The sequence below is a fragment of the Chelonoidis abingdonii genome, chromosome 2, assembly GCF_003597395.2.
Source record: "Chelonoidis abingdonii isolate Lonesome George chromosome 2, CheloAbing_2.0, whole genome shotgun sequence".
Taxonomy (NCBI): domain Eukaryota; kingdom Metazoa; phylum Chordata; order Testudines; family Testudinidae; genus Chelonoidis; species Chelonoidis abingdonii.
Window position 1 is genome coordinate 189,367,796 of NC_133770.1, and position 26,468 is coordinate 189,394,263.

At 40.3% G+C, this 26,468-nt stretch overlaps 1 protein-coding gene across 4 annotated transcripts in view; it reads left to right on the forward strand.

The window, feature by feature from the left end:
- CDKAL1 (CDKAL1 threonylcarbamoyladenosine tRNA methylthiotransferase) overlaps window positions 1-26,468 on the forward strand; it is a 626,106-nt gene that overhangs the window by 392,243 nt on the left and 207,395 nt on the right. For all 4 annotated transcript variants that reach the window (XM_032776978.2, XM_075062869.1, XM_032776979.2 and 1 more), the window contains one exon: window positions 20,210-20,355. In XM_032776978.2, the coding sequence (XP_032632869.1) occupies window positions 20,210-20,355 (146 nt within the window). The remainder of the gene's footprint in view (window positions 1-20,209; window positions 20,356-26,468) is intronic.

Here is a 26,468-nt window from a genome sequence, read left to right on the forward strand (position 1 = left end):
AGTCAACATGCCATAGTAGTAGGAGCAATGAAATGTATCTATATGTAGAAACTACTGGGAGCATAATCTAGTAAAATTCGTTAACAGATTCTGCAGTTCCTGGTGGCCAGAACGGCTAGATGATGAGGAGGAAGGGAAGCTGAGAGATATCATTTGGACTTTCGAGTTAAGAATCTACCAGGAGCACTAGAATTTTCTCAAGGTAGAGGAACACTCCTGTGGTTGTGCACATGGAGGACTTGCCTCCCTGCCGCGCCGACCCCCCAACACTTTTTGGACACTAGAGCCTCCAGGTTGCTATCACCGAGGGTGAGTGATAAAAAAGTAGCGATAAATCAGTGAGTCACGACCCATTCTTGAGAGAAAATGATACAGATAATGGGAGGTAATCCACCATGAAAGCCCTCTTTCTCTCTTGCAGAGAAGTAGATGGCGTATCCGTAACTTAAATGTGTCTAAACCTAGAACAACTATTAATTGTGATTGAGAAAGACTGATAAAAATCAACTGGTGCAAATATTAATCAATGCAGATTGGAATAAGTCAAGCAAATGCACTCACATCATTATAAAAGCGAATATTGATCGTGAGGAAGTCCCATGCGTGGAACAGTTAGCCTTAGCGATGGAGGGTATAGGGCCGAATATAATAATTAGTTTCAGAGTCCACTCATCAAATGTGGGTGTACTACTGAGCTAACGGCGAAGAGCGAGGATCGCACAAAACGTTCAGGGCATGCTCCCCAGACACTTAGCCCACCTTCAATCACCTGGTCTGTGGTACCCTGCTCTCAGCCAGTTGCGTCCTCTCTCCAACACCGGTCCCACCACGAGCCCAGGCCCGATGGAACGCTGCGGAAGTTATATTTGTATGTGCAGGCGGCGACGGTTGGAGGTGAAGTAGGAAGCGTGTGGATAAGGAGGGCGACAGTTGGGTGCGGGGAGTGGGACCATGGGAAGCAGCCACAGGTCATGAGGGGAATGTGGGGTCGGGGAAAAATGGGCTAGTGGCACAGGGTGGCTGAACATGGAGGAGGCAGGGAGCTGTGCCACACTCGCTTGGGAATGGCGGGGCAGATGCAAGTACTGCGGGAAGGCCTCTGGCCGGGGGCCGGCAAGTGGCCCTAGAGGGGACATGAAGGAACGTCGTTCAAGGGACATCGTGGCGAAGTGAGAGAAGCGTGGCTGGATGGATGACGTTACATCTCCCCGATATGCTCTAATGATAGGGCGCGCGCTAGTGCCTCTGGGCCGCTACGTTGCGGCACGCGCCCCAGCCGATCAGCTGGCGTCCAGTGATGGCCTTCAAGTCTACACGTTTGCACGGACCTCTGTCATGCTAGCACTATCCACCATGCCGAAGAGACGATCGCTCCAATCGAACACAACGCGCCTCTCGCTCCTATTGCCACCAACTTGCACCATCTCTGACACAAACCCCAGCTGCCAGCCAAACACAACTGCAGGGTGAATGCCATCATTGAGGGAGAAAGGGTAGGTGTTGGGATGCTCACAATTTTCTGCCGACATCACCTGGGCCATCCTTGCTTGATATATTTGCCCTTGTCAAATAAAGATAAGTAGGAGTAATAGAACAGTAAGTACTATTAATCTCTTTTGACTGTAAAGATTAAAGTTCAGTAAGCCCTGGCTGTCAACCCGCCAGAGGACCAATCAGGCAGGGGCATCCTGGCGGGGGGGGGGAAAAAAAAACGCCCCCCACCCCCCCCCTAAAAAAAAAAAAGGGGGGGGGGGGGGGGTGGGGGAAAAAAAAAACAACAATGATCAAAAGCGCCCTTATTATCGCGCAAAATCTTAGAGGAGGGAAGTTCCTGTGTGTGCTGTTAGTTTTGGTGTGGTCATCTCTGGGTTCCTGAGTTTTAAGGTGACTTAGACGTGCACCAGGTTTCTCCGAACTCTCTGTCATGGTTAATTCCTCTCACCTGAACCTAGCGTCAAGAAGTTAGGCGTAACCCAGCATGAAGTTCCTCTAAAAGCTTAATTAACCAAGCTTAGGGACACGTAGCGCTGCCAACCTAACCAGGAATTCCACTGCCTAGTACACTCTGGTCCCCAAAACCTTGCCCGGGACCACTCCAAAGACCAGACTGTCTGGATCTAACAACAAGGAAAGTTAAACCCTTTCCCGCACGTTGCCTCTCCCAACCTTCCCCCTCCCTAGGTTACACTGGAAAAATCACTGGATTTCAATTCCTTGAATCTTAACAGAAGGAAAGTACATCCTTCCTCCCTCCTGTCTCCTCTCCCCCTACAGCCGGACTCTCCACGAGAGAGACTGTAATCCTAAACACAGAGAGAAATTATAGGCCTTCTCTCCCCCTACCGTCCATTCTCCCACCGAATCCCCTGGTGAATCCAACCCGCGTCCCCTGGGCTCTCACCAGAATGAAAGAAAAACAATAGTTCTCAAACAAGAAACTTTTTAATTAAGAGAGAAAAACAGAAAAATTATCTTTGTAAATTTAAGATGGATTAGGTACATAGGGTTTTTTAGCTATAGGCACTGGGAATACCCTCCCAGCCTAAGTATTCAAGTACAAATAAATCCTTTCAGCAAAAATACAATCTGAACTCCTTTCATCCAAAAATGCAAACAATTAAACGCCTCCAGCCAAAATGCACATTGAATAAAGAAAACAATATAAGCCGAACTCACCTTGAATCTACCTAGTACTCACGATTTTGAACTGATAAGAAGCCTGTATTGGAGAGATTGGAGAGAAACCTGGTTGCACGTCTGGTCATTCTAGAACCCAGAGAGAACAACTCACCAAAAACTAGCAGCACACACTACACACGTAAACTCGCGCGCGCGCGAGAGAATTTGAAAGTATCCTGTCCTGATTGTCCTCTGTCAGAGTGACAAGCCAGGCTAACTGAACTTGTTAACCTTTACAGTCAAAGAGATATAAAGTACTTCGTCTAATTAACTCTCTATAATGTTTATGACAGTCACTGGCAATACAGGCTCTTACAGTTCAAAATAGTGGGTACTAGTAGATAGTAGGCGAGTTGGGCTTATAGTTTGTTTTCTTTAAATTTTGCAAAGGTGCATTGGCTGGAAGGAGTTCAAATTTGTATTTTGCTGAAAGAATTTAATTTACTTGAATACTAGGCTGGGAGGTATTCCCATGCCTATAGTAAAAAAACCTCTGTAACTAATCCATCTTAAATTTACAAAGATAATTTTTACTGCTCTCTTTAATTAGAAAGCTTTCCGTGTTTAAGACCTGATGTTTTTTTATCCTGGTGAGACCCAAGGGGACTGGGTCTGGATCCACCAGGGAATTGGTAGGGAGAAAGGAGGGAAGGGGGAGAGAGAGGTTAATTTTTCTCTGTGTTAGGATTACTTTCTCTCTCAGGGAGTCTGGGAGAGGGAAAGAGGAGGAGGGAGAAAGGTCAATTGTCCTCTCTGTTTTGTGATTCAAGGAGTCTGAATCCCAGTGATCTTCCAGGGTAACCCAGGGAGGGGAAGGCTGGGAGAGGCAATGGTGGGGGAAAGGGTTTATTTTCCTTGTGTTAGGATCCAGAGGGTCTGGGTCTTGGGGGGGTCCCCGGGCAAGGTTTTGGGGGGGATCAGAGTGTACCAGGCACTGAAATTCCTGGTTGGTGGCAGCGCTATAGGTTCTAAGCTGGTAATTAAGTTTAGAGGAATTCATGCTGGTACCCCATCTTTTGGACACTAAGGTTCAGAGTGGGGAATTATACCATGACAGCCCTCTTGATAGCAGGTATGAATGCACCCCTTTTCAGTGGCTGTTTTTCTCCATTTGGTGCTTACTGGAAAACATGCACCAGTGTAGCTCTGCAACTGTTGTAATGTTGGTCTTCATATGGTAAACTCAGCAGATGAATGCCTCCAGTACACTTATGACCTCATCAGTGACTGTCTCAGCCAGTGTTCCTTCTAATTTTTCCACCCATGTGCGGAATTAATTTTGTTATGTGCACCAGTATGGAGGTGGAGGGGGCTTCAGGCTGGGGCAGAGGATTGGGCTGCAGGGGTATGAGGGCTCTTGCTGGTGATACGGGCTCTGGGGTGGCGCCAGGGATGAGGGGCTCAGGGCTGGGGCAGAGGCTTGAAGTACAGGAGTATTAGGGCTCCATTCTGGCTGTGCCGCCTCAGCCGCAGCTGGGGTCAGGCTTCTCCAGCCATCCCTGGGGCCGAGACGCCCCACCCCAACCATGGCGGGGCCCAATCTGGCCACACCACCCCAGCTGGTCTGGGTGACTTGGCTGGGACTGGGTCCAGGCCGCTCTGGCCGCACTTGGGGCTGGCCCGGGCCATGCCACAGCAGCGTTGAGGCCGGGGGGGGTGCCCCACGCCCTGGCCGAAGCAGGTTGGGAGCCAGGCGAGGTGGAGGCTGGGGAAGGCATCCCTCCCCCAGCAGGGTCCTTGAGCGGCCACGCAGCTTACAGGGAACTTAGGCTTCAGCTGTTGTGAGCACCTTCAGAGAGAGGAGATTCTGGTTGGCAGCTGAATCAAATGCGTTCCAGTAAGATAATTTGGTTTATCCAGCTAACCTTCCAGTAGTGAGACACCAAGGGCATGGAAACCTGGGAATGCAGTAGCTTTTAATGATCTGAGTGATAGTAATACATCTCTGAGGGGTATACAGCAATTTTGTGCCCCAGCAGCAGGCACAAAAACAGAATATTGAGGAAGTCTTTGGTAGCGGCTCACAGAGAGCACTAGAACATCTGTATATTGTGCAAAAATCCAGAGATTAATAGCATTTCTCTCTGTGGCATTGATGGCATGCAAGATCATTTCAATGTCAGCTTCTTCGTGGGAACTACAAAGACAGTCCACTGAACAGTGCCAGGCAGCAGTTTCATGATGTCATGCGATGATGAAATTCTTCGAGCAATTCTTCATATTCTGGAGTATTTTTTCCTGCAAGAGTGTGCTATTAATTCATCCTTCATGTGAATATGAAACAGTAGCTTCTTCATTGTAATATTGGATATGTACATGGAGTCAAAGATTTTTGTATTGGACAGGTGCAATACTGTGGAGTCATCTTTTTGGTTAAATTTTCTTGATTTTAAAACACAAGCAAAAACTTGCCTATATTTAATTGCATTTAATTTGCCCTAATTAGGTATCTAAGTTGTCCCAGTTAGAATGAAGTGAATGGGCTGTGGGATGGGTAAGTTTTCTGAACTTTTCCATCTGCTTGTTTTTCATTGGTTAGAGATAGTGTTGTATTGATTTGTGTAGTGAGGATTGTATCTTCACAAAAGAAAAAAGTAGAAACTTTTTTTTAAAAAAGAAAGCATTGATCTGGTAGAACTATGGAGACCCTTAAATAATATTTAATCTGATGTTAAGGCAATCAGAGGGTGGTGTTTGGTGGATTCCACTATGTTCAACCAGACAGTCACAATTGTCCTCATGCAAATTGTCTCAAGAAAAGCCTAAGACCAGCAGTGTCTGCCTTACCCATTCCTGTCAGTTTAGAAAAAGACAGTGTCAGCAATAGGCTCTGCTAAACTCTTAGCAGATAATACTGAGCATGTGCATCACTGAGCCTGTTGCTTTCATATTTGAATTTCCTCCCCCTCAAACCAAACATGGGCCTTATCCTCTTTCAGGTTCGTGTCCATGCCAAGTATCAAACTTTAATTAGCGTAGTTAGCACATTTGATAGAGGGGAAATTGAGTTTTTATCCAACTGGCAGAGACTTTAAAGAATTTAAATAAATAAATAAATACAAACTTTGTGCAGAAGCAAAGCATTGAACATTTTAGCGCCAAACATTTACAATTTCATAAAATGGTATGTGTAAAAACAAGGAGCAATAACAAAAGCTGTTTTGCAGCCTTAACCATACAAGGTGCTACCTTAGACCTCCTGTAGTACATGCACATGTGCCTGGTTAGCTTGTCAATCCTTAGACTGTGAAGAGGGTACTGTGTCATGGAGATACTGGACTTAGCCTCTAGTGAGGCTGTGCTTTGTACCCACTCCTAGAGAAACCTCTGCTGTCTAGTAAATGTAGTATTACAGAGGACATGCCACAAGGAAGGCTGTATTCAATTCTTTCACACAGGTGACTGTTTCATGGGATTTTATAATTAGATATGGTTGAGGAGATGTGTGAAGAAGAAGCAACCCCATTAAAAAAAAAAAAAATCACAGTAGATGAGTATTGGGTGACTGGAGGTCAGCCAAAAAAGTTCCCTTACTCTTTTTCCTGATTCCACAAATAAATGTGAAACATGCAGTAAATGCCTGCATACTTGAAAAGATTAAGGACCAAATTTATCAGTAATTTAATTTAATCAAAGTCACTGGAGTTACACTAGACATGAATTTGGTCCTATAAGCTTAAATATTTCACTTGTGGTTCAGAAATTATATACTTTTTAAATGTTTGTTTTGCATTAAGATTTATCAAGCTTTACAGGACAGCACATTTTGAGTGTGAAGGGTTACTTCCAAATCTGTATTTAAAGAAGGCAGATCACACCTGCCATTCCCTTAAATGCTTAATTTCACATGACTGGATGAGTAGTGTTCCTTGTCACCTGTCAAAATGAGTTTATTTCAAACTCCACTATACACCATCTGTGGGGCTTCATTATTAATTCAGAACATTCCAATGATACATCAACCATTGAGAAGCACCTGCATGGTGGTGTTGCCTTTGAATGCATAGGGAATGCCAAGCGTGCTACAAGTCACTATAGTATTTCCTTGCTTTTTCACTTGGATTCTTCATGGCAGCTCAGTGTTTGTGTTCTTTACCCTTATTGAAGCTGATATCCTACAGATGGCTTCCCCAGACATACCACGACACACCACGTGAAAATGTACCACAGTACAACTGCTAATTTACTTTCCTTTATTTCTCTTTGGTTTTCTACTTGCGGTTCATTAAATATTTTTGAGCACTATGCATAAACTAAAGTTTTCAATAAACTCTGTCGATTGTTTTGAAATGCATTATTAAAGAATTAATACACATCTCAGAAACAAATGAAAAGGCAGCAGGATTTCAGCAACTGAACACTGTTAAGGCATTTCCTCACTTTGTTTCTAGTATTTCTTTTGTCATTTTTGTAGATGAATTGTTATTTTCTAATGCAGCAAAATCTGTTGATGTGATCAGAAAAATGAAAACCTTAATACATTTAATTAAATCAATATTTAAGCCCTTAACCTTTTAGTGCCATGAATTTTGTAATCGGTGGGTGTCCCTTACAGGAATCACAAATTTGTCTGTCTTAAATTGATGTTTTTTTCTGGTTACAGTTAATTGAAAGAATTCTCAGATATTTTAAAAATAAGTTGATCACAGAATATAGCAATGGGTACTTGAATCTGGGCTTGTGGAAAACAAAGATAAGCATCTTGAAAAATTAATTTATGAAAGTTTTTCCTTCGATGTGGTGCTCAAACACTTATTTTCATCTTCATACTCTATATCAGAGGTGAGCAAACTTTTTGGCCTGGGGGCCACATCTGTGTATGGAAATTCTATGGCGGGCTATGGATGCTCACAAAATTGGGGTTGGTGTGTAGGAGGGGGTGAAGGCGCTGGCTGAGAGTGCGGGCTCTGGGGTGGTGCCAGAAATAAGGAGTTCAGGGTGCGGGAGGTGGCTCCGGACTGGGGCAGGGGATTGGGATGAGGGCTCTGACTGGGGGGTTCAGGCTCTGGGGTGGGGCTGGGGATTGAGGGGTTGGGGTTCAGGGGGGTGCTCTGGGCTGGGATCCAGGAGTTTGGAGGGTGGGAGTGGCATCAAGGATGGGGCAGGGGGTTGGAGTGTGGGAGGAGCTCAGGGGTGCATGCTCTGGGTGGCGCTTACTTCAAGGAGCTCCCGGAAGCAGCAGCATGTGCTGCTTCCGGCTCCTATGCAGAGGTGTGGCCAGCCACCCCTGCAGCTCCCATTGGTCGGAGTTCCCAGCCAATGGGAGTGGTGGGGGTGGAGCTTGGAGCAGGGACAGCGTGCAGGGTCCCCTGGCTGCCCCTAAACATAGGAGCCAGAGAGGGGACTTGCGCTGCTTCCAGGAGTTTTGCAGAGTGGCGGCATGCATGTGCCAAGCAGCCCCCGACCCCACTCCGCACCTGGAGCGTGGGAGCAGTGCAAGCCCCAAACTCCACTCCCCAGCAGGAGGTCGAGGGCTGGATTAAATTTGCTGGCAGACCAGATGTGCCCCGCCAGCCATAGTTTTCCCATCCCTCCTCTATATACACCTTTACACTCACTCTCTTTTCTCTAGCCAATTATCCTTTGTCTGTACCACCCTTTGTATACTCTGATTTGATGCCTTGTCTCCCGGTGCCCCTTTCTTTTCAAACAGTTTTTCTCTTTGGGTGCCAAACAGGTCTATCTTCATTTAAATCACTCCTTAGGTTCCATGGAAATTGTGTGTTTTATTATTGTTGATCCACCAGAATTGCTGTGAGTAGGGGTGACTTTTTCTACAGTGCTTTGAAATGGACCTTTCTCTGGTTGCCTCGTGTACTGTCTATCTAATCTAGATTGTAAACACCTTCTGGAAGGGGGGCAGTGTCAGCAGTTCTCAAACTGTGGTGTATGTACCATTGGTGGTTTACAGGCGGCAATCAGTGATACGCAAGTTGGTTTAATGTATCAGAATAAGACTCCATTATAACTATACTGATTAAAACTATGAAGGTGGTGTTCTAAAGTCTGACTACTGTTATCTCGCACTTTAATAGTGCTAAATAAATATATGTTTAGAGATAATATACAAACATAAATTTCTGGGGTGGTGAGAGAGAAGTGCTTTTAAATTTATTTTTTAAAATGCCAGAACATAATTCTTATTTATAAATAACACTATGCAGAAAATTCCTTGGATTCAAAACTCATCTCTTCTGTGAGGCAGAAGCCAAGGTATATTTTATGTATAAATCTGGGGGCTACCCCGTACTATGATGTGTTCAAAAAGCTGTATATAAAAATTCTTATCACAGAGGAAGTGTTAGAATGAAAAAGCACTTTTTTTGACTAGTTAAACTTATGGATATTAACTTCAGTTTAAGTGATAAATTTGCTAGTATGCTTCCTCCTCCCACCCCCGGTTAGATGGCTGGAGACTGAAGTGTATTTGAATGCAGACAGATCCACTCATATTCTTGTGTTAGGTGTCAAGTCCTCTGTCAATCACTTGTAATACCATCTGCCCACAGCAAACCTTTTAAAATGGGGCTCATTTCATTGGTCGATTACCAGCAGGGGGAAAAAGGCAGAATTAATTGAGTCTTTTGAGTGTCTATTTCAAGTCTTAGCACCCCAGGAAAATACAGTTTTGCTAAATAAAATGTATTTAATAAAATACTTGTTAGCTTCAGGGCACAGGGCAGAAGAATATCAATAACACACAGCAAATCTATACATGATAAACTGACTGCCCTTTTTCTTTTAATATTAGCACTTTCATTAATAGCCAAATGATATCACTTTCCTAGTTATTTATATTCTAACGGCTAATTAAAGTTCTACTAGCCTCCATCCATGCTGTTCCAAAAGCCTCTATTTGGTTTAAATGCATAAAACCCTTTGTTTTCTTTGATAGATGGGCTGTCACATTCTCACTGTGCTTTGCAACCATCATCTGCATAATCTTCAGTAAGACTGCTTGCTTCATTAGGGTTTGGCATTTGTTTAAAAAAAGTTTGCTTTTTGGTGATTCTTTAATTTAGAAAATGAGGAGGACAAAATTAATGGTAATAAATTCAAGAAACTTCAATAAAACTACACAGGAATATTGATTTTTGGACATCTGCAATATTGTGAATTGAGGAAAAATGTGGGTTAAGTCTCTCTTATTTAGTCCTATGCATTAAATTAGTTCCTTTGTGTTAAATTTAGGAAAGAGAGACATTCAAGTTACAAGGATTATGTTACATAAGCCTGTGCCATTATAGCTTAGAAGACTGTTTTTTATTTTGTGAACTGTGGGTCAGTTCAGTGAATTGAGATGCTCATGGAAGTAAGACACACAGCACTTATTGACTCTGTAGATCTGCTGCAGTGAAAGTTACTTTTTTACACTAATGTGAAATCAAAATTAGATCCTTATAGTGTGGAGGTGTCCTGTCACTGATCTGCTAGTGCCGCTGAATTCTGATGAGGTGTTCCATTCCTGACCATCTACAGAGCAGAGATGATCAATTCTGCTGTAATGTGCCAGACTTTCTGGAGTTTTATGTAGTGGTGATGTGACCATGTTGGTCCCAGGATGTTAGACCTGAAGAAGAGCTCTGTGTAAGCTTGAAAATTTGTCTCTCTCACCACTAAAAGACATTACCTCACCCTCCTTGTCTCTCTGGAGTTTTATTATTGTGAAGAAATGTAGGGTATAGACTAGGTTAGGACTACCAAACTAATTTCACTTGTGACCTGATCCATTTTTCTGAAGACAAAAGGGAATTGTATTAAGCCTCTTTGTGCCATCTAGTGCTACTAAAGTACTTTCCTGTAGAAACTGTTTAATGTTAAATTAAACAGTCTTAATTTTTCTTTGTAGACTTGCTTGTTGCAAGAGTTGCTATTGTACATTAGCCAACCTATTTTTTAAGACGTTGATCTTGGGAAAAAAAAAAATTGTCAGAGAAAAGAGTAGGTGTACAGCTTGGTATTCATTACTAAATGTATCTTTCTCGTACTTTACATATTTTATTCACAAAGCTTTTTTTGGGTCAAGTAAAATATGATAGAGACATGTTAGTTTATTTTAGAGCAGCACTGTACTGTCACAGTAAATGGCCTTTTCGGAAACTTCATTATATTGTTAATTATATTTGTGTTTCTAATATACTCTGTAAATGAGGTGTATTGATTCAGATATGGGAGGATTGCTTTTCTGTGTTGCAGTGTTTAAAGATGAAAAGTGAGATTTGCTTGAAATAGACAAATAATTTTTATAGTGAAGCAATAACCTCTATGAAATGCCTTGCGCAGAAATTGATGACAGGTTAGGAGTAGCTGATTATTCAAGGTGCAGCTGAGGGACTGCAGCAATCAGTAGTCCACATGAAATGCTCGTCACCGAGCTACTATTACTGTTAAGAAGGAGCATTTTGAAAAACAAATTGAGAAGTGTGTATGCTTGACATAGACATCAGGATAAGCCATTTAACAGAGAATCCATACCTAGTGTGGTGACTATTCAGATTGCTGGATATAATCTATTCATGTTATCTTTCTTCCAGCCATGCTACAAAATTCATACTGTGCCATAAAGTGGTCCAGTTAATAAATGTGGGCAAATATATCTCCAAGGTTTTATAAAGAAAGCTCTTCACCACAGCAGTGATGGCTCCAGTGGTAACAAAAATGGGTGATAAGCACATCCTGTCTTGTTTCAAGCATACTAAACTTCCACTGATTTCCATGGGAGTTGAAGATGCTCAGTTATGTCACAGAATGGAATGGAATTAGTCGTATGTTGCCAGTATTGAATGTCTCCCCATGATAGCTGGGTTTAGGTGACACACTGCTGAAACTGGAATGTTCTATTTATAGTGATGAATCCCAGACCCTCCCAACTTAAATATTTAAGTAAGTGACTTTTATTTCATTTTTGGCTGGAGTGGGGGGATTTTTTCAATTTTTTGAAGTATTTCAGAAATCCTTGTTAAAGATATCTGCAAATAGGAGATACTTGTATCAAAATCCCAAAAACTCAGGTAGCTACTGCATTTGCTCCTTTGGCTTGTGGAAAGAAGTGTAGCCAGCTTCAACTGCAGCTTTTAGTTGAGGACTTTAGTGAGAAACTGTTCTTAGGTATAGACAAGCTTGTTGCAAGAATCAGTTATACATTAGCAAACCTAATTTTTTAATCAGAGTAGATCATGACAAGATTTTTTTTAATTAAAAAGAAAAAAAAGAGGCAGGTGTAAAGCTTAATATGCAGCTAGCTGAAGAGCAAACGCTCACCTTACTATCCAGGGTCAGGATGCATGTTTGATGGAGCCAAGAGCAATGGAAACCCTACTCTGGGGAAGGGGGAGAACTCAACCCAAAGCAGTGAGAGCAGTTGTACACACACTTCCCCTGGTTCCCCCTTAGAATCACAGAATCATAGAGTATCAGGGTTGGAAGAGACCTCAGGAGGTCATCTAGTCCAATCCCCTGCTCAAAGCAGGACCAGTCCCCAACTAAATCATCCCAGCCAGGGCTTTGTCAAGCCTGACCTTAAAAACTTCTAAGGAAGGAGATTCCACTTCCTCCCTAGGTAACCCATTCCAGTGCTTCACCACCCTCCTAGTGAAAAAGCTTTTTCTAATATCCAACCTAAACTTCCCCCACTGCAACTCGAGACCATTACTCCTTGTTCTGTCATCGGGTACCACTGAGAACAGTCTAGATCCATCCTCTTTGGAACCCCCTTTTTCAGGTAGTTGAAAGCAGCTGTCAAATCCCCTCTCATTCTTCTCTTCTGCAGACTAAACAATCCCAGTTCCCTCAGCCTCTCCTCATAAGTCATGTGCTCCAGCCCCCTAATCATTTTTGTTGCCCTCCAATTTTTCCACAACTAAAAGTTCCCCTACTAAAAGTACACAGTGAGTGTCTGTGGGGTATGGGTTGGTTTTTTTTAATTATTATTATTATTTTTTTTTAGAGAAGCGAGGTTAGAATGATCAGCAATTTTTTGGTTGGGGCATGCAAGGGGTTTTTCCCATATAGCAAAATTGACTAACTGCATGTTGTTTTTTACCTTATGTGGGGCATCTCAGAGGTCTGCTTTTGGTGTTTAAATAACATTTGCCACAGTACAGTTGGGGTTAAAAAGTGTCCCTGTAACCAAATGGGCTGCTTGGGCATGTGTCCCAAGCTTAACACTGCATGGTGAGGGATATGCCTCCGTGTCTCATACAGCATGTGACTCCCCCATCTCCTTCTGCATGGAGGAGGGAAGCATGCTGGGACTTTGGTTTCCAGCTTGGGTCCCTGGGCAGGCCTGAGAATATGAGGAGGCACTGCCGTCATACCTGCCCTCAGCTTTGTAGAACCAGGGCCACTAGTGCCCAGTTCCATCCTGCACTAAAACAGCCCTGCTAGATAGCATGAGGGTGGGGGGTCCTTATTGGTTAATAGGTTTATTAAAGCTGTAGCCTCTGTATTTAACCATACTGTGGTGTACATGTCTCGTTGTTTCTTTGTCTGCATCAGTGGATCACATCTGTTTTTGGACTGCATTACAGCAGCAATACTTAAATAATAGACCACAGCCACTTGCTTCTCATTCAGATTCTGCTGGTGTTGCTGTTCACCAGCTACTTTAATGTGCATCTGAAAGGCAACTGTCAGCAGAGACGCTTCATTATATGACCTAATCTAACATGTGTCAGAAAGGAAAAGATTGTCCATATGGGAACATGAAAAATAAACCAGCAAGTGTTTCTTTAGATCTGACTGTTTGAGGAGACGCTATATAGGTGGCAGTTATTAATATCAGCATTCCTTACATATGACACAGGACCAGAGTAATTGATTGTTTCTAGGCTAGGATAGTAGGAAAAAAGTCTACGGATTGTCATACAGTCATTTGTACAGAAGCATGAATATTGATATTTCATTGTGTGATGTAGTTCTAATATGCAAGCTCTTATTACAGGTTGTCTGGTTGATTTCCTTCTTAAGTATTAGTTTAGTGAAATGTGTGTGTTGTAATTGTTACGACAAAATATATGGCTTGAAAAAAAATCTTTGTCAGTGTCTGTTTAATGTGCTGTATGTGTTAAGAACTGAATGAAAAATGGAAGGACATCCCACGTACAAAGTTGCAAGGTCCCAACTTCAGAACAATTGTTCTGAAAAGTTAGATTAAAAGAAATGCATCTGTTCTGTGGGCCTTTAGATCCTACATTGACTCTCTCCTTCACATATAGCTAATATTTTTATGTAGTTATTACTAGACGCCACAACAGAGAGGAAATTGGCAGTCAGCTGTTTCTATTATGATTAAAGACAGAACTTTTCAAATGTGGTTCCTTTACTACATCCAGATAGGAATCAAATAAGTTGTATATTATTTTTTTTCTGCTGGCGGAAATATACAGCGAAATCTAGTAATGCAAGATGCTGTGTGAAAATATAAACAGGAAACAGATGAGAGAGGCTGTGAAGTAGAGCTCTGTTAGTCCGTGGTATCCTTTTACATCCTCTCTGGGCTACTAACTAATAGTTTTAATAAGTGATGAAATCTAATATTTTGTATTCAGTTCGTGCTGTGGGAATATCTGTAAGGATTAGCTAAGTATGACTGTTCAATGCAAAGCTGTGTTTGAATAAAGCCTATATTGTAAAGTACCTGGTTGAGTTTTAAGTACATGAAAGGTGAGACTTGTTAAGACTGGGAAATCTTGTTTATCTTGAAGTTTTGAGGCAGTAATTTCAAGTAACAGCTGAACTCATATAGGCTTTGAAACCTGACATCCAGGTTTTTTAAGTAATCAAACGAAACATTCTTTTAGTACATCTGTTCCAGCTCCTTAGGGACAACTGCAGACTCCTGTTTTCCTATCTTAATGGGCAAGTTAAGGAAGTAGCACTAGTAAGACAAATGACATAGAGGATATGTCTACACAGCAGCTGAGAATATGCATCCCAGTGCAGATAGGCATGCACTTGTTCTGTTTGGCTAGTGCTCTGAAAATAGCAGTATGGCCATGCCAGCATGGGCAGTGGTTCAGACTAGACACCTGAGTACATACTCAGGGGGCTGGGCAGGTATTCAGATAGCCAGTCTCTCCAGCAATAGCTACACTGCTGTTTTTAGCACCTCTGCATGAGCAGAGCTAGCGCATATCTGCCTACCTGCACTGAGAGGCATGCTCCTGGTGCTGTGTAGGCATACCCAGAGAAATGTCTGACTGGCCAGTATTTCTCTTTTACCTGTTAGGTCCACAATTATTTTTTTAAATGCACTGAAGTTAAGAGTTACGATTTCTGTAGTGCTTGTTACGGAAAATCACAATATCAGGGAAGATTTGACATGTGAAACTGATGTATAAGTAAGCCCAACAGTGGTGTTGGTATTTTCTTTGGACATGATCTCTTTTCTTCCCTTGCCTTCTTTTTTCTCTCACTGAGTTTTGTGCAGATCACTGAAAAACAAGGAGGGCACTGTCTAACTGTCTCTGGAGAGTGTGTAAACATTTAGTGGTGCAGTAAGAAGACAGACAGACCAGGAAATCGGACATTCACCTTATATATACAGTGGTTAATGAGCAGTTTGAAAGCCTAAATTGGAATTTAGGGTTTTGACTTTGCTGGCTCAGCTACAGATTATTCGATGATTTAATATTGCAGGCTGCAATCCTCATTCTGTTTATGGATACATACTTTAAAGTGGACATATACTTGCACAGCTTTTAGAAAGATAATCACATATGTAGTTTGGTACCACTACCTAAAACGCATCATTAGTTTGTCTTATCAGTAAAACAATGTAGCTCGTAAGCCTGTTTGCAAGACACGAATAATATTTTACTCATGCTGTTTGATGAGACAACACTCACTCCAAAATCAAAGTCAAAGCCTTTTATCTTATCATCATTTCTGATAGCTCATTTTTCTTGATAATTGGTGAAACAGAATAACATGGAGAATAATACTTTTAAATCAGATTACTTTCTATACCTGGAGTCAAAACCTTGCGGAAATCATGTCTGCCTTTACTAGTTAGATACCATCAAGCTTTGGATAATAAAGCTGGAAGTCTTTGATTTTTTATGAGACTTAATTAACTCTGCTTGAAATATGTTTTTTGAAAATTTGCACAGGACTCCTTAAAACATTTCAACATTGAAAGTTAACTCTGAAAGTAAACTGTGGTGGATGGCCCCAGAAGTGGAAAGTGTACAGAGAAGGGAGGTTCCAGTGACAGAAAGGTGCTGTATAACCTACTCTTCACTGCAGGAGGCTATAAGGGGCCAGCATAAACCAAAAATGAGGTGATTTTGTCTGTGAAGAAGCTGTGATTGAGGCAAGCAGGATGTACTGGTTAGGCATGTCCATTCAGCATGCTCCACTGGAATGGGCTCTTATGCAGCCCCCTTTACAGATTAATGCTGCCCTCCCCTGATGAAAGTCTTGAGAGAGGTCAAGTTTTACAGTTTCATGGCAACTGCTCCTGTTTTCCGCCTCCATGGTCCACCAAGAGCACCCAGTTTAGGTTCTGCATCTCACTCCCTCCTGATGGGGATTTTTAAGGCTGCGCAGCTCCCTGCCTTACACTGTGATGTCCTCAGTAAGCCAGTCTGTGTAAAGGCCAGCACCTGTGCTTTGCTGTCTCTCTGAGGACTATGACCAATGTTTTGATGTAGTTATCAGTTACCACGCAGCTCTTTCTAACCGATAAAATTTATTATTATTATAATTAATTATTATTAAGGTAAAAGTATTACAGAGAATACATTAAAGTAATCGAAGAAATTGAATACATGTTTAAAAGGTTACTAGAGATCACTCCCAGCTTCTGCCTATGTCTCTAGTAGGTTTTAGTCTTTCAGAACCCACAGCTGGGTTTTGCACCAGTTGTAATTTATCTGTCTTAGATGCAAAATGAAAACCCCGAATCAGTGTAAGCTCGTGCTGTTTATTCAAAAGTCCATTCTTTGTCTCTTGGTCTCTGGAGAATCCAGTTTGAACAGAGAATCCACTGGTACCTCTTTGGGGGAAAGCGGGTGCAGGGAGAGGAGGAGGGTTACAGCCTGGCTCGATTGTCTTAATCACCATCCACTGTTTTTAGTTCCTGGAGGAGCTGTGGCAGCCCTCTCTCATGGAGTAGAACACAATCACACACAAACCATTCATTTAAAACAATGGATCCTAAAGATACTTCATGGGATTGCAGTATCTGACACAGTAGTATCACTGTCTGCTCTCCTCATAGCGCATCCATATGAGATGCAATTTCTATGCCTGCTCTGAATCTGGCCTTCTTTGTGTATATAATGTGTACATTTGTGTCTCCCACACATTTTTCTCTCTCTCTCTGTCTCACACACACTCTCTCAAACACACACATACACCCCCACACACACACATAATTAGCTTTCTGAAAGATACATTTGGTTTGATATTGAGACCCCTGTGTCTTTTCCAAATATAAACCAGTACTGTGAAAATGTCAGTGACATTGATCAGCACATAGGTGACCACCTCAGACATTCCCTCAGGATTTTTTAGCTTCTTGATCTTACACTTGTGGTTCTTTCTGTGAAAAGTCAGGGGCCCATAATGACAGTTGAAGAGCAGTTCAGTTAATTAAAGCTGGGAATCCTCTGACATATTAGCACAGAATTGAGCAAAATGAGTTTATTAACTGAACATAGTCATGTTCTTGTTCCTGATACAAATCTGCAACTCTGATTGCAAGGATCATAAAAACCCCTGTGTGGTTTCCATGAAAGCTAATTAGAACAAGCAGTTTTGGCCAGGGACTTTTTTAATATAGCTGCTGAATGTATTTCATGTTAACTCTTCCTCTCTTACAATGAACAGAGTTAAGTTTCCTGTTAGTACACTGTGCTGCAGTAGGTCAAATGCAAATTGCATTGATTTGCTGCAAGTTACTGAGAATTAATAGTTATTAGGTTATTCTTGTTTGGAGTAGTCACTGCAGAAAAAATGTCTTCTAGTTTTGGAGCCTTTGAAGTTCACATTTTCACACTTTTCTTTAAAAAAGCAAGCAAACAAGCAAGCTGAGTTTCTCACATAATCACAGGACTCCAGGAGGAGGAGCTTTAAGAAACACAATAACTATTGAGCAACTCATGATAAAATCGAGAGTTGTCAACACTGGAGTGTAGTCTCTTATGCTGTCCAGTATTCAGTATAACCTTACCACATGCAGTTACACCTCCTATTCTTTTAATATTTATTCATTTATTTATTTATTTTTTATAGAACCTCTCAAGCTATTCAAAAGTTAAAAGCAACATCTGATATAAAGCTGGGCTCTGTCTCTCAAAGAGAAGCAGCCACTATGCCAAAAAAAAGGGGGGAGAGGGAGCAAAGAAAAGATAATTTCAGAAATGGATGAGTTAAAGAGGGAACACAAAGAACTAACTCTACCACTATGTATTGCTTAACACAAAAAGGCCTGAATTTTGATTGGGGTCTCTGGATGGTGGTATACTGTAAATATAAAATAACAATTAAATAACTGACAAAGAAGAATAGTCTCAAATATAAGAGCCTTACACTGAGCCTTAGAAAACCTAGAAGAAAAATGATGTTGAGATCTAGAGAATATGGGTGGGAGCTTAAATTCTTAATTATTTTTTTTTGATTCAGTGGTCAGCACAAAAAGATGCAAGTATTGTACAAAGGAAGCTGAATAGGAAGATAGCAAATCAAAGCTAACAAATGTCACTTGCTGTGTAGTGAGGGGATTGATTGGTTGATTTAAAAGCTGGACAGGGACATTTTAAGAAAATTTCAAAAAATGCTGAGGCAAATTAGTGATTTTTGCCTTATTGCTTATTCATTACTTACTTGTATCATAAATGCAGTATAGTTTTGAAGGATAATTCATAGTAAACTGTTTTAAATTAGAAGTAGAACTGGCTAAAGAGGAAGAGTCTGCTGTGCAAAGGAATTCTGTACTGGAACAGTATTCAGTTAATCACTCATACTGGAGCTTTTTTGCCTTGTTTCCCTTATTTGATAAAGAAAACATAATATTTTTATTAGTGATGGGCAAAATAATATATTTGGTTTTGTAAAACTGGGGTGGTTCATAGCAAATATTTTTATGCAAATCCCCAGAGTTTGTGGGGAAGAGTTAAAGAGAGATTGGCAAAACTGGGAGTGATCTTATTTGGCAAAACTTTGTGTTAGGGTTTTGTTGGGGTATGAGGATTGGATGCAAGTCTTACGTTATCTGAATAGCTAAAGTTTAGATAAAAGCTTCTGGTTTTGTTTTTTTTACAGAAATATTTCAAAAAAATACCGGTCCACTGTGGCACTTTTCTGTCATCTGTGAATGTGCTTGATGTACCTTGTGTTGATCTCTTAGCTTGGTTTAGCTGCATATACCTTGTTGTGCATGTATTGCATTATTGGTGAATTTATTAATATTTGTACTAATCTAACATTTTAAATTTGGTTTATCTAGTTAAGGTAGGTAAGATGTTTTCACCAAATAATGTAACTACTTCTCTCCCTCATTTATACAGTTTTTTAGGACAAAATTTCCAAAAGTGACTAGTGAGTTTTAGGGTATTTCAGTTCTCGAGTGCCCAATTGTGAAACATTAAAGATGTCTGGTTTTGGAGGATGGTGAGGGGCATTAGCTTAGCACTTTCTTAAAAATCAGACCTCTTTAAGGCACATCAACTTGGGCAGCCAAATACTTCAACTTAGATTGCATATCCTGCCAATGCTGTAAAAAGCAAGGAAATCAGCAGTTACATCATTCATCTTCCCATATACTCTCCATTACATTCCAACCACGATCCTACACGGCCCCCATCCTGTTTCCCCAAGGCCCCATGTCATATATCCTCTGCTCATCCTATTACATCTCCCATCACCTTTCAAGCCCACCCTTGTGCTTCGAAGTACTCAATAAATGTATTTACTTTTCAGCTGTCACCTTTTAACTACCAGTTTCTTCTTGCGCTTGTATTACAGGCTGAAATCTGCTACATAGTAGAGGAGCAAGTCTGCAACTCTTGGCTCTTCCTTAACTAGCAAATGGCCAGTCTTAAAGATGCTCAAAATGGAAACTAAAGAGGATGCACTTAGATGCAAATGTGTGTGGGCTGGTTTGTCTCCCACAGAAAAAGAGCTATTCATTGCTCCCTCATGAAAATCAAGACAGGCGCTCTCTGAGAGCACCGTTAAAGATTTTAATCATACTAAGTCAGAGTTTTGGAATTCTGCGCTTCCAGTGTTTGCTCTTAAATTATTTTAAAGTCTCTACCAAACAATACTAGTTAGAGGACAGCACTCTCTTGATACATTCTATCTGAAGTGAAGTGTAATTCTAAATCTTTCATTTTATTGCTGAAAAATTCTTGATAACTGCTCCTCCTGTCCTTGCTGACTCACAGATAGGCAATATAATTGAGTTTTGTTTGAGCATCAGAATCCCCATTATTGACCCTCATTAGGATGTGTGATTTTTATGGGATTTCTGTGCATTGTTTTAATGATTGGCTAAAAATATTTTCTTCTGACTAATTTTTAGGAAATGGCAAAGATTCTCAATCATCCAAGAGTATACGCTTTTCTTCACATACCAGTCCAATCTGCTTCTGACAGCATACTCATGGAAATGAAAAGAGAATACTGTGTGGCAGACTTCAAACGGGTAGTGGATTTCCTTAAAGAAAAGTAAGTCTGTTAATACTCAAGAAAATACCAGTTCTTTTTTTGTAATGTCAAGAACATGTGGCTGAAAATGCAGTTACTTGCAACCTCATAATTAAGGTATGAAAAAGCTTTCAAACTCTGAGTTTCCTATAAACCTCTTGATGTGGTTTGCTCATTTGCATGAGTTTCATAAATACTGTCCGTCTTTGCGTGACGTGCTTTTAGTTTGTCAATAGATTCCTAATCTTTTTCAAATAATAGAATTTTAGATTATTTTTATGCCTGAACTGCTGTGTATAGGTTGTTTGAAGTTCACTTTGCTGAAGTCCTTAACTTTAATGCGGCTTTTTGGTATTGTATAATCTTCATACTGGAGATGGTCCAGCTCATGATAACCTAAATGGACATTATTTTCTTTTACTATGTAGTATTTTATATTCTCTAACTGGAATAAATTTACTTTTGTATGTTAATCCCCTGAGTTGGCCTTAAAAGAATTGCAACGATTTATGGAAAGACTTTTTTTCCTACAAGGACAGAATATATGTTGACATAAGTAAAAGTATCTAAACATGTTGTATTTTTCCTAACAAAAAGACAAGTGATGTTATGTTAAGCAGGAAAATACTTTTAACAGCCAGTAATAGTATGTTTAGCATTCTATTAAGTAAGTTGGGGTTTTTTAGTTGTTGGGGGTTTTTTACCTATGACATCACATACTAAGATTGAAGTGCAAAATGCGGCACTAAATATCTTTCTTACAATTATTTTGTAACTTATTGGCCTATTTTTGAATTATTATTCCCATGTGGAATGACAGAACACTCATAATAACCTGAAATAATTATTTCTGACTTTTTCTTTGGCTTTCTGTCTATCTGTCTATCAAATATGGGTATTTGTGTGTGAGTTTGTACTTGACTTACCTTGGGTGTGATTTGTTGTTGGGTTTTTTTGGAGTTTTTTTGAATGAGTGAAGGTTCTTCACTTTACACCCTGGGTTTGGGATTTCACTCATTTACACCCACTTAATTTAGAGTGCCAATTTTTATTATTCAAATCACTGTAAAATACAGTGGTTTAACTACATAAATGCGAAAAGCTTCACAGCAGGTGAGAGGCATAACAAAGAATAATTGTTAAAAAATGGAAGGACCCTCTCCTGCAAACTTTACTGAGGTGAGTGGATATTTTTATGCACACAGGGAAATTGATTGCAGTGGGGTTACTTGCAAGAGCAAAGGTTGCATCCATTATTTTTTATCATCATCATTATATTTACTTGTTCTGAGAAGTTTGATTTTTTTTTTAAACAGTGGATGTTGATGCCTTTTGTTGTTTTTTTTTTTTTAATTAAGAGGTTAGGTTGGCACACATCTTAACTAGGAACTACGTCAATTTATATCTGAACTGACTTGAAGCTGATTCATTATTCTCTTGAGTAGTTTGAAAGTTGGCAGCTATTATCATAACAGCAGCTGGATTTCAGATAACCTAGTAGTGCTGGCACATATTGGGGCATATGGAATTTTTTTTAAATCTGCAGCCGTTGCACAAAAAAGAGTGTGAATTACTTAATATCCAAATTTGTAGCAGCAGTTCATTAAGAATACAATAATCTATGACATAAATCATTTTCCACAAACTATTACTACTTATGTAGTAAATTTAGTTTAAAAAAAAAAAGTAATTGATTTAATGTCTTTATTTAAAAAAACAGTAAAAATAATTTTTTAGAAATTTACCAGATTATCTAATGGTACCCATTAGGGAACAGTCTCCATTTAGCATATGGAAAGTTCTTTGCAACATGTGGCAGCAGAGTGAGGTAGCTATGCAAGACACAGAGAAAGATTTTGGATATTTGTACGTGCACATCTGTTAAACTCATTTGGTTTTCCTTTTGTGCTCAAGAGCAGGTGGTCTTTATTTGTAGTCTTTTCCTCTCCTGGTAGCAGCAATTATGACGTTGCTATATAGACATTCCCAAGCAGATTTCTCAAAGCAAGAATTGCTGAGACATAACATTGCCACGGACTTCTCCAGAGTCTATACCTAGAACAGCTGATATTAACTCTGTGAGTGTTGAACTATTTTAGCAGTACCAGGAGTGATGGCCCTCTCCATGTCACAAAACATATCAACCAGAGTTGTAAAGTTTGAATCCACTTACTGCAAATACTAGCACAGGGCCCAGCCAGTAGATTCAGAATGGCACATACACCATAAAATCAGGCATCTGACAAGGAAACATTTACTCTTCGAATGACATTGGATCCATAACACCATAGGTTGTCTCAGTGAAGGAGATACTCCAATACTTGAGATATTCCATTAAGCACTCAGATATCTTGATGAAAAAACTCAAGACAAATAGAAAGAAAGAAAAATTCTGAAATCAATAGGAGTGGAATGAGAGAAAGTGAACCATGTGGTGCTTGATCAGTTCGTGCTGGGGCACTAGTCACATAATGACCAAGGAAGCCCTCCATTCTCAGAGAACCAGGAGAAAGAAACATGGGGACACCTTCTTCACAACCCAAGAGAAGCGCCATGAGTCATCTCTTCCCTTTGAGAGGCAGGAGTGGCAGCAGGGGGAACTCCCTGTATTGTTGGAGTATTTGCTTGGGTGCGTGCAGAAGTACTTTTCTCCCTTCCACACCTACAGTCTCTGCTGAGGTGGTGTTGGTATAGTCCTCCAGAGTGCAGGGGTTTTGGTGTTAAAACTCCACTGAGATGAATGGAGCAGTTCACATCCCTCAAAGCTATTGTTTCAGGCTCTTTGGGGACTCAGGCAGACATGCATTGTTTATTCACAGTTTGTTTTCAAGATTTTCTTCACATCCTAGAAACTCTCTTTAAAAATGAAAGCTGATATTCTAATTCAATCACGTGATTCCAGAAGTTGGTCTACCAGGCATAGGCCTTCCATGCATCTATCTAAATCTGGTCCTGTCTGTAACCACTCAACTGAATGACACTGCTGTTAGCCTGGGATGAGGCTTTGAAGCAGTGTCTGCAATAAAAGGAAACCACAAATAAACACTATGAACTTGAGAAACTGGATTAAAGAACTCATATTTCCTAGTTTATGCATTGTAAAAATGTCTTATACAACATTGATACCTTTCAAATGCATTCCTTTAACTCTTAGCATACAGACATTTTATTTAATACAGAAAATGAGTGCTGTGGAGGACATACTGGTACTGTATCTGCTATGTCAATACAGGGTTATCAGACTTACTCTTTAAACAGAATTTATTTGTAAGTGGCTTCAATATCACAGAATTGAACCTCAGCATAAAGGAGATGAGAATATACTGATTTCTTTATGATCTTGTGTTTTTATTCAAACATATCTGTTGATAACCAATATTACTATGTATTTTCTGCTTGGTGTTTGTGGGCAGAGGGAGACTTAGTTATTTAAAATGTTGATTCTTGGATCAGGTATTAATTTCAAAGTGCTTGCTACAAATATGGGATCTTCATAAATAGATGCATAGTAAATTTAATCCTATATCCAGATATCAGCAATTGTGTTCACTGAGGTTTCACTGTATTAAAATGTGAGGAGTTATTCCTTTAAATAGTTTTAGTTTGGTTCACAACATAATTGAACTTTTGAAGGATGTTGTTTGTAGTTACGAAAAAAAGAGTAAGTCTGCTTTAATTACATCAAAAACTTTTTCAGTTTAATCCCTTGAAATTTACTTTTAGCAATAAAAACAAATAATTGGAATATATTTTAGTTAAAGAATATTTGAGATATGAATGTCACATTTTGCAATTACTTGAATAACTAGCAACATGATCGTATATTGATGAAAGATCCTTTAAAATGGTGATTCTCTTTTGAAATTCTTGTTTGTTACTGTTGACCGAGCTTAATTGTGCTACACCCTTATACATTTCTCCTGTGTAATGAGATTATATTGTTAATGAAAAGATAAATGAATCTTTCTCTCTCGCTTTCTCTATACAAGCTAAGAGAATTTCAGACCAAAAACTTGACTGATAAAAGAAAGAAAATTCAGAGTTAAAGCTGACAGCTTCCAGCCTTAAATCTTGAGAAGGCGCAAAGGAACAACCTTTTCTGAGATGGATTTAATATTTCTCATTAACTTGTTTTGTTCTTGTGAGATTTGTGTCCCCATTTTAAAGTGATTGCCTGCTCCCATCCACTCCAGATTCTTTCCCAGCCCTCAGAAGTAGAAATAAAAATTAGCTTTTGCAATAGGCTCTGAAGGACAACAAATTTATGCTGTCAGACCAAGTGGGAGCAACTTTCAAAATCAAAGATCTCTGAACTGATCTCCATTGCTTACAGAAAGTAGCCAAAACTTATATATCATTTAGCAGCGTGAAAAGCAATTAAGTGAACGAATATTAATATGATGGACTATAAATTAAAATAGTATAGAGTGACTAATACTTTATGAAGAATAAACAAGATCTTAGTTGCCCAGTGATTACAGTATTTTGGGCAATGACACTAAAGAAAACTAGCTACATTTCTAAAAAAGTTCAGAGATACCTTTAAAGTCTGCAGAGGTCAGACAAGGTTTTGGTTTTTACAGTTGCAGTTGCCAAACTTGACTAGATCAGTGATTCATTTAATCTCCAGCCACTTCCTCTGACAGTGGCCAGTACCAGATGCCTTAGGGGACGGTGTAAGAAATCCTGTAGTCCAGGGATTCTCAGCCTTTTTCTTTCTGAGGCCCCCCTCAACATGTTATAAAAACTCCAGGGCCCTGCGGCAAGGGGCACCAGGGCTTGGAGTTTCAACCCCACGGGGGGGGAGGGGGGGCGCTGGGGCTTGAGGTTTCAGCCCCACGGACTCATGGTCAAGAACTGCTGCTGTAGTCGACAATAATAGAACAACCTGGCCATAAGGGAAGTAGCATCTTAGCCCCGTCTGTTAGTGATTGACTTATGCCCTGAAGCATGAGAGTTTATATCATCCATTGTCAAACTTCTCAACTGTTCCTCAGTCAAGGGTCATCGCTTATTTTAGCCTCGGAGTTAATTGTTCCATGTAAATTTGTTATCACTCTTATTGTTGACAATTATTTACATAAAAAAGAATGTAAAACTGAACTTATAGGCAGTTATTTACTCTCAAGTAATGGGTCTCACGTCATTTTAATTTTCCTGTATAAAAGACTTGGGTCCATCATTATGTGCCTTTGTCATATATTACGCTCCACATTTGCACCTTGGCAGAGTGAGAGGCATGCTTAGTTGTGTGTTGTGTGTGTATGTGGATGTTACATTGAGGTAACTGGACTTGTTTAGTCTGCAGAAGAGAAGAGTGAGGGGGGAATTTGATAGGAGCCTTCAACTACCTGAAGGGGGTTCCAATGAGGATGGAGCTCAGCTGTTCTCAGTGGTGGTAGATGACCGAACAAGCCACAATGGTCTCAAGTTGCAGTGGGAGAGGTCTCGGTTGGATATTAAGAAACACTATTTCACTAGGAGGGTGGTGAAGCACTGGAATATGTTACCTAGGGAGGTGGTGGAATCTCCTTCATTAAAGGTTTTTAAGGCCTGGCTGGATGATTTAGTTGGTGTTGGTCTTGCTTTGAACAAGAGTTTGGACTAGATGACCTCTTCTACCCCTAATCTTCTATGATTAAATAATATATAAATTTCTGTGTGTGTGTATATATATGTGTGTGTGTGTGTATATATATATATATATGTATATATGTATGCATAGTACATATTGGAACAGATTACCAACAGAGATTATGGAATCCCCATCACTGGAGATTTTAAAGAACAAGTTAGGGTAACATGTTTTTATTATCCATATAAGTGTTTTTGAACTGTACTGTGACAAAGTGGGAATGTTAATGTTTTGTCTGAATACTGTGTGTGCCTCAGTTTCCCTATGTGTTACTCAAGTATCTCGGTGGTGGGACAATGGTGTGTGTTCATTGCAAAGACCCCTAGAGGGCAGTCTAGCTGCCTGGGCACAGACAATACCCAACACCCTGTATTCTAGCAACTGATGGCCAGGGCCCATCTCCTGCAAGAGCCAGCCGGGGGTGTTGGAGAACAAAGCGAGAGGTGGAGACCAGGTGACCTGTTTGCCCAGTAAAGAGACAAAGGACGGAGGAGGAACA